The sequence below is a fragment of the Clarias gariepinus genome, chromosome 17 (assembly GCF_024256425.1).
Source record: "Clarias gariepinus isolate MV-2021 ecotype Netherlands chromosome 17, CGAR_prim_01v2, whole genome shotgun sequence".
Taxonomy (NCBI): Eukaryota; Metazoa; Chordata; class Actinopteri; order Siluriformes; family Clariidae; genus Clarias; species Clarias gariepinus.
In genome coordinates this window covers 18,358,438-18,375,286 of record NC_071116.1, presented here as the reverse complement: position 1 = coordinate 18,375,286, position 16,849 = coordinate 18,358,438, and the positions used below count along the sequence as shown (strand labels likewise).

At 36.6% G+C, this 16,849-nt stretch overlaps 1 protein-coding gene across 1 annotated transcript; it reads left to right on the top strand.

The window, feature by feature from the left end:
• The first annotated feature begins 1,186 nt into the window (after nt 1-1,186).
• vaspa (vasodilator stimulated phosphoprotein a) lies at nt 1,187-15,867 on the top strand. Its single transcript, XM_053476174.1, has 13 exons — nt 1,187-1,337; nt 4,827-4,998; nt 6,684-6,849; nt 7,021-7,075; nt 8,195-8,516; nt 10,007-10,140; nt 11,690-11,735; nt 11,880-11,913; nt 12,001-12,040; nt 12,243-12,311; nt 14,110-14,179; nt 14,279-14,336; nt 14,521-15,867. Exons 1-13 carry the CDS (start codon nt 1,333-1,335, stop codon nt 14,556-14,558), a joined length of 1,209 nt encoding a protein of 402 aa, XP_053332149.1. The 5' UTR covers nt 1,187-1,332; the 3' UTR covers nt 14,559-15,867.
• Nucleotides 15,868-16,849: the final 982 nt, after the last annotated feature.

Here is a 16,849-nt window from a genome sequence, read left to right as displayed (position 1 = left end):
GGACTTTCGTTATTGTAGGCTTAGGTAAAAAATTGTTTGTGGGAATTTCAGGCCCGAACTATTGAGTGACTGCAGTCACAATTCAACAGAGAACAAGTGCCTAGATCAGCTGGATCTATGATCATATTTATGGTCAAGTGAAACTGTCCCCAGTCACCGCATGCATCCCAAGCACACCACATGGAGATCTCCTGGGGCACCAGGATGAGTCAGACAGGTCCAGAACAGTTAGTTATGATCAGAGTCACATACTGTACATTATAAGGTAAATGTACATATATTTAGTGCAAAGGGGAAGCAGTAACTCCCTCAGGACAAACTTTCACTCACTCACTCATCATGCATACCACTTTTTTCCTGTACTGTATGCAGGGTTGCGGGGGGGACCTAGAGGCTATCCAGGAGACTTAGGGTACAGGGCGAGGTACACTCTGGACAGGGTGCCAACACACACACACACACACACACACACACACACACACACACACATTTATTCACACACTATTGGCAATTTTGGGAATGCCAATTAGCCTAATCCGCACGTCTTTAGACTGAGGAAACCGGAGTACCCAGAGAAAACTGGACGGGAATCAAACCTGGACCCTGGAGGTGTAAGGCGGCAGTGCCAACCACTAAGGCACCTCAGGACTAACTATTACAGCATAAATAAAATGAAGCGACAGAAGGAAACACAGACATGATCGGGTCTTGCGGATGTAACCAGTCACTTCACCATCAACAAACCTGAGTGATTAATGAGTGTGGAGGAAGACAGCATCCAAACATACTGTAGCAATTCACCATCCATGAGCCCCACAAATCTGCACCTTTAGACATGTACACTTGGTGGCACCATCTCAATGATAAGGCTATACTGTATATAATGCTGCAATACCATACACAGCCACAAGGACTTCTGTTTTCATCTAAACATCAGAATAATGTAAATCTAATGTAATGCAAATGTGTCATTATTATTATTATTATTATTATTATTAGACTTTATGGCCTCTTTTCTCCCCCTATAGTAATTTATCTTTATGTCTTTATAAGTCTCCTATAAAGTCAGCCTCCTACAGTATATACTGTATTTATATATATATATATAAAGAAAATGCTGACTTCCCCCACGTGTATAAAGGATGAACGTTATTTTATGTCAGCGCGTCTGAAGCGTAAAACTGATCTCGGATCAGATGCGTCAGTTTAAACCAGGAAATTGTGGCTTGTTCTGAACAGCCGCCTGAGAAGCGGATGCCTGTGAGCATTTCACCTCAGATGCCTTTCCTATAAATGTGGCTTGTCGTTCTGTGACAAACTCATCACGTCAAAATGGGGTAAGTCCAACAAAAAACGGTCTTTAAACTACGTTCGGTTGGTATCTTGTTTATCTTATTTCACTTTAGAGGTTTTTAGCGTGTCATCGCCTCTTCTTGCTTCCTAAGTCAAAGAAGAAGAAAAAAATACAGCTGTGCGTTTCCATCACCGCATGTTTGTTTTTTGTGTGTTTATTTTCATTGTGTGAGACAAATTATTATATGTATCAATGTGTCTGTTTCATTTTTTTGTTTAAAAGAAATGGTTTACAGCCTTCTACACATAACTTTGAAGTGGGAAAGTGTTGCCTTTGGGCAACATTTACTTTCTTCATTGTTCGCTCTTTACGCGTGTTGCCAGATTGATCCGAATTCCGTTTTATTTGAATATACTTTGTTGCAATGTTAAGATTTAAATCCCTTTGAAATAAAACAAGGTATGTGTGACAAAAGCTCCCTGAGTCGACACGAGGAAGTAACCTTGAGAAGAACCAGACTTTAAAAGGAAACCCATCTTTTTCTTGGTGTCACACTTGGTTCATAAATCCCCACTCTTTTCACACTGTAAAATCTAACAGTACTAAGTGTATTCAAAGGATGTTCAGTGTAAGCAAATTGTGCCTGAGATGAGCGCAGGGCAATCGTTATCATTACAGCAGCAGCTGCCCTTTAGTACACAATCCAGGTAGGATTATGCACTAAATCATTTTTCCAGAAGTGCAATCCTATACTCTAATGCCTCCCATATAGTGCAACAGAAGATCAGTTACACATACAGGAAGCTCCAAGCTGATTTAGAGAATCAGAGGAAAATTTTATTTTAAAAAATGAAAAAAATAAAAATAAATAAATAGTAGCATGTGTCAGGATCAGGCACTGGAATTAAATCAGGCCATGCATGTGCGGGGAATAGGTTATTTTGTATGCTCTTGTCCTTGAGTGGATTAAAAAGGGTGTACAGGGTGTAATTGGCCTGGATTAACACTTTCCACACCCAAAAACAAATGACCCAATTCAGCACATTTCCCAACCTGGGAACATAATCCCCATCATCTCCGTGAACCTGATTTGATGATGCCGGATTTCAAAAATAAATAAACAAATACATTTCATAAAGCATGTCTATCTACTAAAGTAACCTTTAGTTAATGTCTGACTGGCTACAGAGCCTGGCTAAAGAGCCATTGGAGTTCGATTACATTAAACCTAACCATTTCCTCCACAGTTTTGAGGAAGTTAATACCAATCCACTGTGGTTGAAAAGCAAACATCAGGTGTCAATGACTTTCTCATATAACTGTTCATTTTTTAATTGTGGTTTCTAACAAAACATAAAACTTCTGAAGTACACTGTCTTAGCCATGGATATCCCTACAATCTGAAATGCATGGACGTGAATTCCAACATTGAACGTAAACTTGCCTGTCCCTAAAGCTAATAAGTAACTATTATTTTTTTTTATTTGTGTGCATGCAAATTTGCGAACAGTTAAAGCAACAGTTGTGCCTTTTGAATTCTGAATGGTACCTGTTCATCTTAAAGCTATTATGACTAGGATCACTTAAAAATAATTTTTTAAAATGTAACAACCTTAAAAACACAACCAGGACTGAAAAGCATGAAAAGTGTTGTTTATCAGGGGAGTTTTGTTTTAAAGAATACGGTAACGTATCAGTAAAGTAAAGGATCAGTGAAGTATCTGATAAGCAAGCATGTAGAGTCTCGCTTATAAGATCGTTTTGTTTATTTAGTTTAGATGCTTGTATTTTGCAGGCTGTAAATAAGACACTGAACAACAGCACAGCTAGAGTATATTCAGATAATTTAACAAGACCACTAAATGGGTATATGTCTCCATGAAATATCACTGTGTGTGTGTGTGTGTGTGTGTGTGTGTGTGTGTGTGTACAGGCCTTTGTAGAAATGCACAAACCCAAGAGCCTCAAAACCAGTTTGTTTTGTAAGCTGGTGAAAACTTCAACTAACACCTTTGGTATATACTCCGGCCACCAAAATAGACAGTATGAACTGAGAAACTCATCTCTGCACCATCGCATGTCTAAAACAGCCACATATCCGGCATGTGTAAAGCTGTTAATAATAACAGCTGTATTAGAAGCAGTGTGTTAGAAGCTCTTTGAATGTACACTGGAAAACAGATTAACAAATGTTCCCCAGTTTAGAGCTGATAAGAAATAAAAAAAAATCGTTTCACATGACACACACTATTTGCATTGCTTCTGTCTGTGTGTCTTCTAATCAGTGCATGAAAATAAGAACAACTGCATAAATCTCACAATAACTGGGCCACTCTTTCTAGAACTGTTATTTATTTAATAATGTTGAAATTACTTGTTATTGGCCTCTAGTAACACTAAATATAAAACATGAAAAAGTATAAACTGTAAAATTAGACCTTACAGCTACGAACTGTGAGAACCAATATTCCGCTGTGAAGCCTTATATGGGGAGTGTGTGATGGAGGCGTTTTTGAAACCTCGCTAGGGTTTAATGTCCTCACAAGAATAGAAATAAGTGGTGTTAACCTTCGTCTGGTTGTGACAAGCCAAACCAATTTCCCAAAAATTTGCAGCTTTTATTAAGTACAAACTAAAAAGAAAAAACAAAATATATTTTTTGTTTGTTTGATCAAGGTACTGTCAGATGTATGTAGATGAGGCCTAACATTAATAAGCTGCATTAATCATTATGAAAGTGGAAGGTACCCATGAATAGAGTAAAGACAAAGTTTGTGTCTGTGAGTCTATGTGGGTCTGTGTGTCTGTGCGTAAATCAGTAAATCATTCTGTAGTCAGTGTCTGCAGTAAACCACAATTTCCTACACTGCATTTAGTGCTGGAGAGACTAAACCAACATAAACCAAACCAGTAAAAAGCATTTTGATATTGTTCATTTACGTGCAAGCAAAAGAGGAAGTCTTTTGCACTATAGAACACCAAAGGGAGGCTTCAGTGTTTCTGCATTTTTTTAACCATGCTTGTCTTATCTCGCTCTCTCTCTCTGAAACAACACTTCCTATTAATTAACATCTCAGATCCGCTTTCAGCTCTGCTATGTCTCGTTGGTCAAACCGAGTACAGTATGGTTAGACACCAGAGCTAGTTAGTGCTTTGCAGAAAGTTGCACTTACTGACCATGTGTGCAAAGTATGCTCGCTCGAGCTTCGAGTCATTGTTTTCTCTTCAGAAGCAGGCTATCATGTCAGCGGAAGTCAGTAGGTGCAATATTATAGTTGAGACAATCACAGAGGAAGAGGGAAACGTGCTTCCACTTCCTCCTGTGTGTTTTTCTACACGCTTTTCATGCGCCTGTAAGAGAAGCGTTCTAATAATTGTAGTCTGTGAGTCATTATCCTAATACAGACCAGCATTGATCACCAGTTGCTAACGCATTTTTTTTTCATAATAAAAAGTTCTGTCTGCATAAGTGTGTTTAAAATGAGAGAACTGATGGCTAATCATTTCTCCACCCTGTCTCCCATTTTCTCAGTGAGGTGAGCTTGTGCCAGGCACGAGCCACTGTCATGCTATACGATGATGCAGGGAGGCGCTGGGTCCCCGCTGGAACCGGAGGTCAGTCTGTGAGCAGAGTGCACATCTACCAAAACCCTGCTAACAACAGCTTCAGGGTGGTGGGACGAAAACTGCAGGCTGACCAGCAGGTAAAACATGCCACAGTATTAAATGTGTCACATAACGTAAAGTCTAATGGTTACCTGTCATGAAACATTACTTAAGCATAATTAACATTAACACCACCACCAGGTGAATTTAATAACACTGATATTAGTATCAACTACATACCAATTGTAGTATAAACTGTGTACCAGTTACGATAAATGGTTGACAGGATCATAGGCATTCAAGGCGTAATTATGACACTGGGGAGCAAAGACTAACCCGTCTGGTCTGATCCCACAGAAAAGCTAATTTAGCACAAGTTGCTAAAAGAAGTTAATGCTAGCTATGATTAAAGGTATCAGAACACTTAATGCATCACAGTCTGCTGTGACAATATATTACAGTAGGTATTGCCATATACTAAAAAATATAAATAATAAAGATGAGATGAGGAAAGGAAAACTGGGGACGTGGTGTGCATACAGTATAAAAGTAATTATGTGTAAACATTTGATATAAAATAAAAATTCTTCTTTGGATGACCTTTTCTCTGAAAGACTCCTTCGCATGACTATAGCGTTTCTGAGAAACATGACAAAGTTTCACCTCCTCTTTTCAGTGGTCAGTAATGATAGTTCATTAGGTATTTTTGATCAGCTATTAAACAGAATTTTTTTTTTGTATAAATAATAACAGTACAATTCTATTATGTTGGCTTGATGGGATGAGAAGGATGCTTTATGCGTGTGGAAACGGCACAGAACATTGTCAGTTTGTCCTCACTTAGTGGTTTTTATCTTTTTTTTCAGTCTCACAGTTTGCTGTCTACGTTTGACTTCCTGTGTCTGTGTGAAAGCAGAGTGAATCACACTGCCAACAAAAACAGATTTAATCAGGAGTATTTTCAAATCCCATTCAGAACTAGACCTGTTTAGGATATCATAATGGTGCAGACAGTAAGGTCCAAAGGCATCTGCCGGTTTATTAAATGTAAATTAAAATTGTTAGTTGATTTCATTGGTTTTCATTAATTTCTGAAAATTTCACACTGTAAGAAAAAAAATGAGGATGTGACTCACTACCATGCTTGTGCTCTACAGTAGGTGATAGCACACCCTTTGAGTGGGCGATTTACCTATCACTGTAGACTATCACTCTACTAGTAAGAGAAACAGATTACTGTAATCTGAATGGATTGTCTCTATGAGAATTGAGCACTTTGGAGGGTAAGAATTAAACTTACTCTGGAGTGGAATTTGTGCTGGGGCAGTTTGTCATTGCCTACAACACCCAGTTAAACCAGTGCAGATGTGACCTTGTGTGTCTTAATGGCTAGGAGTCCTAGTTGCTGCATTCAAAGCAGCATGTAATAGATAATTACAGGCATGTTCAATATTTAGTTTCTAATTTGACTTTTTCATAAATAAGCACAAACCATCACACAGCAACCGTCCCCAAATACTGGAGCTAGCTGGATTCTAAATAAATTCTTCAAAACTTACAGATGGTAATACAACAGGTCTAGTTGGATCTTTCATGCAGTACAGATTTCTGATGTGCAAGAACATATAGACCAAGGATTGGGATTTTTTTACTCTGTCCTGAACCATGTGAGACCTGGGGTGTTCCTAAATCAACAGGGAGTCTAATTTGCTGCAAACAATCAATATACAGCAAACTATTACAAGTATATTAATTGTCGGTATGCTATAATTTCCATTTGCAGGTTGTTATCAACTGCCCACTTATAAGAGGTACAAAGTACAACGAAGCCACTCCAAATTTCCACCAGTGGCGAGATTCACGGCAGGTGTGGGGCCTAAATTTCGGCACCAGGGATGAAGCTGCACAGTTTGCTAGCACCATGCAGCATGCACTAGATCAGCTCAGTGGTGAGACAAAGTCCAGACACACTATTACTCCCACTCAGTATACTGTATGCATTTGCATTGAAGTTATTATGTTGCTGTTGATTAGGTCCTTTAGTCAGGGTCAGTACATTACAGTGACTAGCATTACAGAAGTGTGTTGAGGGAATTTATTATATTTTGTTTGCTTCGTAGGTGCCGCTCCCTCTCGGCCTCCACCGAACGGACCGAGTGTTGAAGAGCAGCAGAGGTACTCACTCACCAGTGCTGTGCACGCAATAACCTCGACCTAACTCTGCCATCACCACACACAGTGACTCAGCACAGTTCATTACGAAAGACAATATTTTGTATTTCACTAATGTACATTCACACACTCCGGATTCTTACATGTACAATGTAATACATAAACCACAAAAGGTTGAAAACATCCTCAAATGTTGTTCATATCCAGATGTATTTGTGCAATATACATTTATGAAAATTACATTACTGTGTCTAAAAAAAATGTCAACTATTAATACGTAATATCAGTTTCAGAATTTTTTTTATCATTTTTATATGAATAAATAAATTAAATTAAATTTCCAATAAAATTGTATTTATATACAGTAGCGCTTTTAACGATAGTTGTTGTCTCAAAGCTTCACAAAATGAAAAGAAAATTCATGGAAGTGTGGAAGAGTGAAAAAAAAATGTGTTTAGATAATAATGAGATCGTGAGATTGTCCCTGATGAGCAAGCTGAGGGCGATGGTGGCAAGGAAAAACTCCCTGAGATGGCAATAGGAAGAAATCTTGAGAGGAACCCATCCTCATTTGGGTGATAATGGATAACAGGAATTAGGCTGCTGAAAGTTCAGTATAACAGAAGTTGTTTAAGTTATCCAGCTGGAGGTGGTCCTTCTCTGGATGCCTCAAGATTTTCACATGGTTGGCCTCTGCCTACTGGAATGAGGGGTAGAAAGGAAGAACAGGTGGAAAAGAATTAGCATAATGCCGTTTAGGGTATTAGCAGCAGTAAATTGTGCATTTAGATATACTGGAGTACGCGGTTATGCGATGAATTATGGTATGCCAGATTAAAGAGATTTGTCTTAAGTCTACTTTTAAACTGGTAGACTATGTCTGAGCCCCGAACACTGTCTGAAAGGCTATTCCAAAGCTAAATTAAGCATTCCGCATATTTCTTAATTCCCTTTTTATGTCAAACAACAGAAGGGCAAATTAGTATGTTTTAATAAACTAAGGTTATTTGACTAAAAGTCGGACAGAGATCTTTTGTTTTTTCAAATGAGTAAATATTATGAACATTTGAATAGTTTTCTGCTCAGTCATGCCTCAATACAGTCTTTGCATTTTTTCAACAGACTTCAGGAGCAGCAGGAGCGAGAGAGACAGGAGAGAGAGAGACAGGAGCAGGAACGCCTAGAGAGGCAAAGACAGGCAGCTGCCCCTCCTGCTCCTCCTCCAGCTCCAGCTTCAGCTGCAGGTCCTCCCCCAGGAGTTCCACCTCCACCTGGACCCCCGCCACCTCCTGGGCCACCTCCAGCTCCTCCTCCACCACCCTCTGGTGATGCTCCATCTGCCCCGCCACCACCTTCAGGAGGAGGAGGAGGAGGAGGCGGTCTTGGTGGAGCTGGCGGACTAGCATCAGCTCTCGCTGGGGCTAAACTACGCAAAGTGGCCAAGGTAAATACAGTATATAATGGTAATATACAGTGCAAATCAAGAAAAATAGAATATATTAATATAATTCAAAAAGTGGAATTATCATATATTTTAGATTCATAACATGTAAAGTTAAATATTTCAATGATTACAGCTTATAGCTCATGAAAATAAAAAGTCCAGTATCTTATAGATTCTCTGTAGGGTTCAGGTCAAATGAGTGCAGTAATATTTTTTGCAACTGTGAGCAGATGCTAAGTCCTGCTGAACAATAAAATCGGCATCTCCATAAAGCCTGTCAGCAGCCAAAAGCATGAAGTGTTGTAAAAATCTCCTGGTAGAAAGGAGTTTGACTTTTAGTTCCAAATTAAATTCTAAAATTGGTAAATGAGGACTTAGGACCACTGAACAACGGCCCTCTTCTTTTTCTCCTTAGCCCAGGTAAGACACTTCTCAAGTTGTCTCTTATACATGAATGGGTTGATACTAGGAATGTAGTTGTAGTTGTACCCATTTCCTAAAGACGGCTGTGCATGGTGGCACTTAATGCACTGACTCCAGCCTCACTCCACTCATTGTGAAGCTCTTTCAAGTTCTTGAATCGGGTTTGCTTTGACAAGCATCTTAAGGCTGCATTCATCCTTGTTGCTAGTCCAACATTTTGCCTTTCGGCCAACTTTGCATAAATATGATTCGATAAAGCAGTCTGTGAAAAACTGGCCCTTTCAGCAATGACTTCTTGTGGCTGTCAACTGTCAATTCAGCACTCCTCCCCATGCATGTACTGAACTAACCCGAGTGATACACACTATTTATGACCCGTACACAAATGTATTCAAACTTAAAATTAAATATTCAAATATTTTAAGATACTGTATTTTTCATTTTCATAAGCTATAAATTATAATAATTGAATCTAAAACAAAGAAAAGGCTGGAAATCTTTCACCTTATGTTTAATTAATCAAGTAAATATGGCGGTTCACTTTTTAAATAAAATTTTAATGAAAGAAAATGATTTTATAATTTTGTGTATGTATGTGTTTGTGTGTGCCTGTCTGTCATGTTGCGAGTTCTGAGAAGCATTTTCATTTACCATAACAGTGTCAATTAGTACCAGTCTGGCAATTCTCCTCTGTCCTCTCTCATTAACAAGGCAGTTACACCTCCTACATGCAATTTTTTTTTCTTTTCTTGCTTTTTAACACCATAATGTGTTGACTTCAGAGACAGTTTCCCATGACTGTTTTCTAAAAAAAATTATTTGGGTGTTTCTATTAAAAAGGCTAATAAGAGTAAGGTAGTATATACTGTATACTGAGCTGAGAAGAAAGGGCATCAATGGCAAAGAATATCATAGTTTATTTGTTGCAGTGGGGCTAATATAATTGTGATGAATGCGTGGTAATAATGGTATGGAGAGTAGGACAAGTACAGTATGTTAACGTGGAAGTAAAGGGATTGAATATGTTGTAAATGGAGCTAATGGATGGCTCTTTCCTGGTCATGTAGGATGAGAGTGGATCTGCTGCTCCACCCAAAGAGAGTAGCCAGAGCTCTGGAGGAGGAGGAGGAGGAAGTGGTGGTGGCGGAGGAGGAGGAGGAGGGGGGTTGATGGGCGAGATGAGTGCACTTCTTGCAAGAAGGTTAGTATACAGCAAACCTATTATTAACATGTCTATTTTTTGAAGATATAAGCCTGTGCTTTTTAAAGATTTTCTTGCAAACATAATCCTAAAAAGGGTTTTGACAAGAAAGATTTTTAGAAGGTAATGTTACCGGAATAACCAATTAATACACATTCCAATCTCATTAGGTTGTCATTACACTCACAGAAGTGTGTTTGTTTTAATATTATATAAAATTATATTTTACTTACAGTTATTAGTATTTTAATGGTATAAGTGATCAGCTGAATGGGAATGGTTATTTCAAAATAGTTTTCTGATAACTGAATGGCTGTAACTTTTTGACTTAAATTTGTGGTCATGATGATTTATTTTTTTCAACTGATCTTTTTCTGGCATATATCTTACTGAAAGAAAACCACAAAAACTTATATAGTTATATTTAACTTAATATTTGGTTAAATGTTTATAGTTGATACTTGGATAGACAAATTCTTGGCAGAATTGGTAGGGGTCTATTAAATTTGTTGGTTACATAAATGTTCAATTGGGTTCTGGTTCCAGAGGCTTAAAGTTAGCCTGCTTTACTCTTTCAACAACCAGCTTTAATGTGTATTTAAGATCATTGTCTTGTTGAAACACCCGATTTTGACACCCCAAACGGCACTGTTACCACCACCCAAAAGCACTATGCTACCACCACCATGCATCTTGGACAGCCCCCCTAACTCCATAGTAATATAAAACAACTTGACCCTTGTACTGTGTACTGTGTGTTAGTCAGTTCAATAATGCTATCAAACAAAGTCATTTTATATTGCCACAGTAAGGCTAGCAGCTGCAATAGACATCATCAATAACAGCTTGTTCAGGACCTTTAGCATGACTAAATTAATATTCTAAGTGGGTATATTTGTAATTTGGACCCTGTATTGATATATAAAAAAATTATTAATAAATTCCACCTTGTTCTTTAAATTCTTGATTTTTTCTATTAAAGTTGTTGCATATTTATCCTCGCCTTGAGAAGACTAGTTTAAAGATTGACCAATATTACAATGGCCTTCATGTCAGTGATGTAAAGCCTTGTTCAAAATACATTAGTGTAGTATTATCAATCAAATCAAACAAACCAATAAATAAATGAACAGGTAAGGGGGTCAAAAATACACGTTATTATACAGAAGGTATAAATGAGGCAATTATATGAAAGGGTCAAAGGCACTGTCACCACGTGGCATGCACCTAATGGTGGAAAGTTGCCAACAGGTAAACTGTTAGGAAAGTTACAACAAAGATGTTTTCTGTCTTCTTGTGGCTGGTTTTATTAGTGTTGACTTATGGCATCAGATAATTCCCACCTTTATGATGGAAGAAAAAGGGGTTGTGTATCCCCAGTGCTTCTGTAATTATGTCTTATCCCAAAAAATGGCAGTTGGACAGAAACAGGTCATTATCATTGACAAGACCTCATAAATTTGACTTGTGCCTAGCTAAAGAAACTACATGTTTTGTAATATAAAAAAGTATTTTCGCACAATAAGTTTCTTGTGTCCTTTCTTTACAGGCGCAAGGCTACAGATGCCCCAGTGGTGAAAAAAGAAGATAACAATGTAAGTTTTATATATATATATATATATATATATATATATATATATATATATATATATATATATAAAACCCATACTTGAATACTTGAGCTATACTGTTATATACAGTGCTGTGAGAAAATCTACGTTTTTTTTACTTGCTTATAGGACAATTCAACTTCCTCAGAGCCCAAAGCAGAAAGTAAGAGTTTTAAGTAGACAGAAAATGCTTCTTCTGCCAGCCAGTTTCCTTTTACAGTAATGTCTATAATCAATCTTTTTTTTTCAGCTGTTTGCAAGCCTTGGGAGAAGTCTGGTACCCTTCCACGGTAAAGTTTACTTATACATTTTTTCATCCTGTTTCTCAACTGTGCAGAAGATATTGAGTAAAAAGAGGAACCAGAGAAGCGCTTACAGTTAAAAATGTTGATACAATAGCAGATAAAGTACGAATACAGATCATTGCAGTTAATACGAAATGTTTCATGAAATGTGAAAATGTAATTAAATTATGCTATTCATTTTTTACAGAAGTAATTCTGGCCCCAAGGGTCTTGATAGGAGCACGTCTTCAGCTTCAGCTTCAGCTCCATTAAACAGGTACTCCTATTCTTTCAGTTGCTCTCTCTCTCTCCTTTTTTCTCACCCTCACACACCCTGAGTGTGTAAAGAATGATGCTTTTGCTTCATCATTTTATTTACTTTTTGAGCTTCTGTATGGACTGATTTTGAATTTTGTCAACATCCAACACTGCCATGTTTCTGTTTTGACTCTGCGGGCATTTGACAGCAAAGTTAAATCGAATACTAGACAAAGCCAGTCCAGTAGACAAAGCAAATGAGTCATTTAATCGTTCACATGGTTGTATGTTATTATCAGTACATCTCTTACCAGAAAGTACACTTAAAGTTCATTTTATTAAGTAAACTCGAGTAAAGTTCAAGAATGTTTTCTAACTATGTAGTAAGTATATTAATATCAATGTACTAATAATATACTCACATGAAAAACTATTTAAATATTTTAATACCCTTTTAGGACTAAATTGGCCACTTTTTAGTTTATAAAAGCAGACATTTAAATATACTTTAGGTTTAAGAGTAGCAAACTACACAACTAGTTCACATCTAAGTATTTTATACTCTATACTGTGAAGTATACTATAAGTGAGTTTATAGGTACTAGTTATGTACTTCTAGCACAGTTTTTGATTTATGAAAATATACTTGTAAGTTTTCTTCTGGTAAACTTAACCAGACGTAAATTTAACAAAACTATATAAATATATATTACGCCAACATCCAAGTAAGTGAAGTGGTTATGCAACAAAGGGTTAACCCAGTTTACTACTCGTATATTATTTTTGTTCTTTAAAGTATGGTAAGTTAATAGGTTTCTAATTAGGTGTAACTTTCCATAGTTGAAAATAACCTTTAACTGTATTTAAAGTAGAATTGAAGTTAACTATTATAAATCTTATTAGTGGACTATACGCATACAAAAATACTATCACACGGACAATATGTAAATTTTTCTTTATAAAGCAAATATTTTAAACTGTACTGATACCAAAATATGATGAATCAACATTACATTTCAAAAGGAAACACACAGCATGAACTCATTCTTGATCTCAGAACTTTGGCATTTAGAATTTGTACCCTACATCCTCTCTAAAATGAGTCCCTGGTTACCCACAATTAGGTTGTACCTTGCTACAATTACTGCTCTGTTGAATAACTTTAAATCCCACCAACTGTTCTGCAATACTGAAACAACCATGTTCTTACCACATCACCTTTTTTAAGTGGCTTGCTTGGTATATCAGTGTTCAAGTCCAGTGTTGTAGCCAGTGTTGTAGCCAGTGTTTTATGTATTATTTTAACATTATTGTCTCAAGGAAACCGGGAAACATGCCCTTCTAATGTGCAAAATAGGGAAATCTAATCCTCCTAAATAAGCCAACATCCATTAACCAAGATTGAAACTCATGAAACAGCACTTTGACATGCACTATCCTTTGCATTATCACACTCCGTCTGAAGGTAGCAGCCTTCAAAGCGTTACACTGGGGCACTGGAAAAAATAACAAAAGCAAAAGACAATATTTTGCAGGTGCTTGAGCAACCACGTGTTACCATGTGTGTAAGTCTATGAAAGAAGCCGTTTTTTACTTCTTAGAACATGCAGGTGAACCAAAGGTAACTTATAATATACTATAATCATAAAATAGAGATGATTTTGTCCCGCCTCTGCAGCAAAATTGGGTAGTTTGAATTGTTTTTTTACAGATATACATTTGGCACTGCCATAGATTATATGCCTATGGAATGCAGTAAATACAACCCAGTATATTTCAGCCCCACTCATCTTGCATCCATTAACTTCTCTCTCCAGGCAAAGACCAGGCAGCAATGTGAGTGACACTGCCGCCAAAGAGAGTATTGATATGGATAAATTTAAGCAGGTCAGATATTTTACCATTGCTAATGTCTGGATTAATTATAGATGAAGCACTATGATACCTTATTTTCCATGGGCAGAAAGTGATTTTGTGGTATTACAGGAAATCTTGGAGGAGGTGCGCAAGGAACTGCAGAAAGTTAAGGATGAAATTATTGGAGGTCAGAATTCATATTTTCTTATTCGATAAACTGTATTACTTTATCTTAATGATTAACTTCTAAGATCTCAGAAATCTTTAGACATACAGTCTTACGTTCTTTATGAAAACATTTAATTTGACTAGCACTGAGTCTGGATAATTTAAAAAGCTTGATTTAACTATTGCCTCTTTTATATCTACAGCATTTATAGAAGAGCTGCAGAAGATAGGCGCCCCCTAGGGTCACAATGATAAACGGCGTCTGCTTTGCAATGCAATAAAATGTTCAAACAGTGTTGCACATAGAACCATTTATGCAAACTCTTGCAAAGAAAAAAGGCATTTTTCTCATTTTTATCTACCTAAATGCACTATTCTGATGTCTCATATTCACCAAAGCTGCCAAACAGCATCTATGTCCCTTGGCAAGGGTTCTACAATGATCTGGAACTGTACATGAGGGACAAACACCGTTCTACAGTCTAAGGCAGAAGAAGACTTAAACGGTTCAGCACAAGGCTTCTCACACCATCATATAGATTGTTTTCTTCTTTAATTTGTCACCCATCTGCAGAATTCTTCTATTATAACACCTGTCTCTTTTTCTAATATGTTTCTTTTTAGATATACAGTATCTACATACTCAATCAGTCATAACATTAACACCACATATCATTAAAACTGATTATCAATTATACTGTATACCAGCAAAGTGGTGGCAGGATCATGGGCACCCAAGGCTACATCTACTGTACATTCAATCCTCTTGGGCGGCTTTCACACAGCAGTGGTGTCAGTGTTATGGCTGATCTGTGTATATTTATAAAGAAGTACATGTGCTGTTGAAACATCAGCTGTGCATGTGGTGATGAATGGTGGGTGAATGTCAGCTTGCTGGATTTTTTTCTTTTCTTTGCCTCAGGGATTAGCTAATGCAAATATAAGTGTATAATTACACTTTTAATTTCCAATTTTTTAAATTGCAAAATTGTTGCTCATGCCACTGCTGTGTTTGCTTTTTGTTACTTTATGTGCCTTTGTGTTCTGGTGGGAAAATATATCACTGATGACTATTGTTCAAAAAGTCAGTTGTGTTTTCAAATTTTGGTATTCTTATTGCTTAGTGGTACTGTTTAACTACTTGAGATTTTTCATAATTCATTTGAATGAAAATACCGAGTGTTATGTAAAGGATTCTGAAATACAACTAATTTATACAGAATTTGACTTACCTATTTTTTCTATATATTCTTCTCCAATTCCTGATAGGATATATAATGCACTTAGTGACCAGTAAATTAAGAATGAGATTAACCTACAGTGTATTGCTAACTGTAGTTCACCTTTTGCTATGCACATTTGGTTTTTAAGTTAAAAATGATGTGCCTGTTTTCAGCACTAGCACTTGTTTTTTTTTTTTTTGAGACTTGAGCTTATATATATTCTATTGGAACCAAATGACCTTCAATGACCTCAAGTTTTTGTATGTGCAATTCAGCCTTGATGTGTCCTAATAAACAGTGTGTTTCATCATTTCCACCAGCTTGCAACTATGCCAAGTTCCTGTTCTTTAGCAGTTACTCTACTCAAGTGACTTAGATCAGCCTTTAGCAGACCTTTTATAAAGCTTGGTACACTTGTCTGATAAGTAGTCAGTGGTGAAAATAGGTTTACAAATGCAGTATATTTGACTTACTTGTAAGCAAAAGACAGGAAAGGTAAGAAATGATTAACCCTGAGTAGTAAAGCACCAAATATTAAGCAAGAGAACAAACTTTTTGATGGGACAAAGGGCTTGGAATTAAGTTACCCAAGTCCAAGTTAGGCCTAGTAAAAATATAAAATATATAGACTTATTTAAACATTACTGCTTTTGACCAAAATTTGTTTTACTCTGGCATGTGATAGTGCTCTTGACATAATGCATGCATGTATATACAGCCACTTGAACTTACAAAGAGTAGGTAAATTACAAAGAGTTTTTTTACTTGTTCACAGTGAGATGAATATAATGTGCGTAGTGATGCATTTTACTGTACTCGTACAAAACAAGATTTGGTAATATAAAAATATTGTGAACAATGTTTAATGGTAAATATTACTGTATATACCACTAAAAACAATAACATATTGGTATTATGACTTGAGAAATACTCATACTTACAATTAATTAAACTAAAAGCTAAAAAAAAAAACATGTTTTCTCTATATCATTTTTCTAGCACAGCCCTTGTGCTAGAAAAGTATATAGGAATGACAGAGAGCTTGCATAATTATTTTTGTATTTATTTATGCATAACTTGTTGCAGACTTGTGTTTTGTTTTTAATATATATTTTAATGGCAAAACACCTTATTCCAATGTCTTTCTTGATTTTTATTTTTACATTGTAAAACAATTCCAAATGAATCCAAAATATCCAATTGAACCAAAAAAAAAAAAAAAACTCCTTTAACCAGTTAATATTGAGATGTGTCTGCTACTTATGCTCTGTAAAGCCTTTATAACAGCTTTAATCTGAGGTGCCTTTAA